The sequence below is a fragment of the Fulmarus glacialis genome, unplaced genomic scaffold (genome assembly GCF_000690835.1).
Source record: "Fulmarus glacialis isolate BGI_N327 unplaced genomic scaffold, ASM69083v1 scaffold24821, whole genome shotgun sequence".
Lineage (NCBI taxonomy): Eukaryota > Metazoa > Chordata > Aves > Procellariiformes > Procellariidae > Fulmarus > Fulmarus glacialis.
In genome coordinates, this window is record NW_009192498.1 from 32,358 (window position 1) to 36,676 (window position 4,319).

The window sequence follows — 4,319 nt, forward strand, 5'->3', positions numbered from 1 at the left end:
GCAACTGGGCTTAGCGTACTCCAGAAGTGAATACTGGAGAGCAAGGGACTTGGGGTCAGCAAGATGGGAGTCTGCAAAACACAAGAAGACAGTCAGCTCTGTGAAACCTGCACTGTGAGTAACGCATAGCAGATGTAAATCCAGCCGCAATAATCTCAGCTCCTGCAGCTGTGGAGGGCTGGGTCCAAATTTCAGGAACTCCCATTCCCTCCTCCCGCCTCCTCCCACCTCCTTCTCCTCCCTTCAAACCCCACAACAGCAGCAGCAGTCATCCGGCTCTCCTCCCCTTGCCGAGCAATTCGCCCTCTTTTCCCAATAGCTGCCAAATCCTGCTGTAACCTACAGCAAATCGGCTCCTCCTGCAATTGAGTATACAGCACCTGCAAGTGACTTTGGAAAACTCAGTCCGTGAATTTAAAAAGAGTAGACAGGGGCACACACATGGTCTGGGCGACACTGACAATGTAAGCCACAACAAAAGACATTTACATCCAGCTTCTGAATGTTCTGGATGTTCCAGGTTCACCAGCCAAACACTTCGAAGGCTGCCAAAAGAGCAACTGCACTTGTTTTTTTTCCTGTCTTCAGCCATTTCAGTTTTCAATCAGCAGTTTCCCTCAGTTTCCCTATAGTTTCACTCTAATTCCAATTTATTAGAGGAAAGAGATTAAATATATACAGAACAATTTAACAGCCTAGTTGGGTTCAGTTCTCTTCCAAATTTTCCATGGGGCATAAAAGCTTTCCTTTCCCACACAAAGATAACAACCAAATTAAGCAGACATTCTTATTGCTGTTCGGTCACAATACTCTGGTCTTAAGTAAATGGCTACTAAATCAAGCAAAAGAAAGCTGCTAAACAGACACCTCCGTGGTTCTCTATTTTTAAAGCATTTTCAGAATCAGCCTGAAGGATAAGGGGAGGGTTTAGGGTTTTTAAAATAATTCAGTATCACCCTGGCAAGATTTACAAAGGATCCTGCTGGTGCTGGTTTGGGTTTTGCCTCCACATGCTAACACTGTACAGACGTGTACAGCTGACATACCACTTGGGCACACTTTGGGGTGGAAGCTAATACCGATTATGAATAAAGTTTCTGTTTTATAAGAAAAACGGGAGTGACAGAACTCCAAATACAATCTACTGACTGTTCACTTTCCACTTGCCTTCCCTTACTGTTTTAAAATATAACATAACCACTATTGTTACTTAAAAAAAAAAACAAACAGGAAGGGAATTAGGTTACCTGAGAGAAAAGTGCTGGAGTAAGAGAAGCAGTTGGGAGAGAAGGACTCAGAATCCCCAGTGGACTTGGATCGCTGCCTGTAATGACAAGAGTAGGAGCCAACTCCAGCCCTTTGGGTTTTTTAGATCTGGAGAGGTGATTGGCAAATTCCTTCTCCAGCACAGATGAATCCTGCTCTTTGGGCTCCGGGGACTGATGCTGAAGGCTCTGAGCTTGCTCCAGCTGCTGAGAAGCCACGGACTCTATGTCCGTGTCAATGTCCAGGTCAGGATTAGAGCTCAGGGGCGGCGATGGGGGTGTGGAAGGAACTTGCAGAGTGGGAGAAACTGAGGATATGGGTGGAGTTGGGGTGAAGCTGGTGGTTAAGTTTGGCAAAGGTGCTGGAGCTTCAGGGACAGTTAACTTGGGTAGAACAAGCGTCTCCAAGGTCTGGAGAGTTTCAAAAAACGGTTGAAGTGGCAGAAGCAGTGGAAGTGGCAGGGACCGCTGAAGTGGTAGAGACCAGGGGGACAGATGAAGGCTTTTTGGAGGGCATGGTTACAAACTTGATGACAGAGGGTGTTGGGTCCTGAGCAGGTTTCTTCTCTGTCAGCTTCTCAGCTGGATTCTCAATCTTGATGGACCTGAAGAGTTTTACGCTGGAAGAGTTGTTGAAGTGGCAGAAGCAGTGGAAGTGGCAGGGACCGCTGAAGTGGTAGAGACCAGGGGGACAGATGAAGGCTTTTTGGAGGGCATGGTTACAAACTTGATGACAGAGGGTGTTGGGTCCTGAGCAGGTTTCTTCTCTGTCAGCTTCTCAGCTGGATTCTCAATCTTGATGGACCTGAAGAGTTTTACGCTGGAAGAGTTCAGGGAGTTCAGAGTAAAAGAGGAGTACAAGCCTGAGTGGATATAGTCATTGCGGCTGGAGGATTTAGCACATGACTGAGACTTCTCCTTCCCACAGTTTTCCACATCCTTTGGAGCACTGCTAACTTCCGCAAAACCAGTCATTTCAGGGTCTCCTTCTATACGGCCCACGACAAGTGGATCCATATTTAAAATCTCCGGATAAGAAACAAACTTGTACACAAACTTCTTACCATTCACTTTTTTAATGATATTCTGTGGGTAAGAAGATATGTATATTTAGACCTTCTTCAAATTAGTTTTCTTCCTACAAACACTGCCTAAAATAGACTGAGGAATTAGATAGTCTGTAATCTTTCATCAAAAATTGTTTCTTTTTTCTTTTTTAAAAACATACTGCATTCTTGCAATTCAGTTATGCTCCCAAAATACCATTTCCAGAGCTCGCAGACAAAACACTAGAACAGGTGAGCTTAACCTGACATTAAATATACTAACAACAGCCTTAAAACTGCCAAGCAATTCTGTTTAACGTATTTGAAAAGATCAGCTAAGGAACAAAAAAATACCCATTACCCCCATCAAAGATCACTGACCTGGGTACAGTAAGCGTAATCTAACAGGAGAACCGGCAGAACTAAAGCTTACAGGTTTGCAGAATTGAGAGCTAATACTTCAAATCAAACCACCTTTATTCTTAGTAAGATGATAATAAAAGAAAATAAGTAGTTGAACTAGTCAGCAGAATGTAGGCTAATCAGCTATTTCAATACCACAAAATAGCATACGTTGAACTCGTTTTGCTCCTAAGTGAAATACCACACACAATTTGGACATAAGAAAATTTTTATTTATTGTACAATTATTATTACTGAGACCTCTCAGTACAAAGTCAGATTTGTGCTACCCAATAATAAACTCCAAGCAACATACCACCTGCTACAAACCAACAGGTTCCTCAGAAACTGTGTTTTATTTTTTTGTCTCGTACACCCACACAATAACAGTTGTGGGATAAACGGCTTATTGAAACGAAGGTAAGACTCCCACACTGTGGTTCTAGTTCAGCTTTTCCACACTACCTGTGCACTAATGAAAGGCTCTCGCAAGTTATTAGAAGACATTAGCTAAACAAGAGAAGCATCTTACTCTGCTGGACTAAACTCGCTGACCACATTAGAGATGCAATTCTGAATGCAAGGAGAAAAAGAAAAATACTTTGGACTGCTTCACTGAAAATCCTTATTTTGATAGCCCCTTCGTACAGACAATTGCAGAAAAGATCTCAAGGTGGTGCAATATTCACCATCTCAATCATCATAATCATTTTGTTGCTTAAACTGGAGTGTTGAGGATTTTAACCCTTGCAAGGGCGCATATTTTTGGAAAGGGGATTAGTATTCAAAGACAAATTCGTATTAGCAAAGACATAAATCAAAGAAGATAACATCTTGCACAAAGCTATCTAGAACCTTATAAAATAACCACTGGGGAGGAAATGCAGCACAATGATAAACGAAAGAAAAAAACCCCTCTAAACATAAACTAGTACACCTTACTTAAGTCTGGGAGACAGAAGTGACACCTATCCCCTTGAAGAGAATGAAAAAGGAAACAAAGCTCATTAGGCAGAAGCTGGTAAGATGGATAAGGATTGGAGGTGGATTTACGGACTTTGTTACCTTCACATAATAGTATCTGAGAGCACGGCTGAGTTTATCATAGTTCATACTGGGCTTGTTCTTGCGGATTCCCCAGAGTCTGGCCACCTCCTCTGCCTGCAGCAGTTTGAACTCCCCGTCGTTGGAGGTCCAACAGATGATATTCTTGTTCTGAGGCTCTTGGAGGAGTTGGAGGAGGAACTGCCACAGGGTGATAGCACTGTCCATAGCAGTAAGCTGAAATTCAGAAAAGCAGGTAAGAGGCAACAGATTAGGAACAGCGCATTTTCTTCGTCTCCCTAGAAGGGGGTAATGGAGCAGAGATGTTATTTCCAAAGCCAGCAAGAGTAAAAATTATTAGTCACCAGTCGTGAAAGATGTTCCCTGCAGAACAGAAAGGCTGAGAGCCAACTGCTGTCGTCTCCTCCCACATGTCAGTACTTTTCACATGGGTTATATTTAGCCTCATTTAACTAAATCAGGTCACTTTGGGTAAGTTGCAATGAGTCACTGTCCAAAAAAAATTTTCCTAAGTTGTTCCATGTTCACCCACTCTGACTTG

The 4,319-nt window shown here is 42.9% G+C and overlaps 1 protein-coding gene across 1 annotated transcript in view; it reads right to left on the reverse strand.

The window, feature by feature from the left end:
- Positions 1 to 3,989, reverse strand: part of ELK4 (ELK4, ETS-domain protein (SRF accessory protein 1)) — a 5,357-nt gene extending 1,368 nt beyond the window's left edge. The window contains exons 1-4 of the mRNA XM_009587107.1: positions 3,779 to 3,989; positions 1,950 to 2,351; positions 1,248 to 1,676; positions 6 to 71 (exon numbers count right to left, since the gene is read on the reverse strand). Coding sequence (XP_009585402.1) covers positions 6 to 71; positions 1,248 to 1,676; positions 1,950 to 2,351; positions 3,779 to 3,985 — 1,104 coding nt within the window. The 5' untranslated portion in view covers positions 3,986 to 3,989. The remainder of the gene's footprint in view (positions 1 to 5; positions 72 to 1,247; positions 1,677 to 1,949; positions 2,352 to 3,778) is intronic.
- Positions 3,990 to 4,319: the final 330 nt, after the last annotated feature.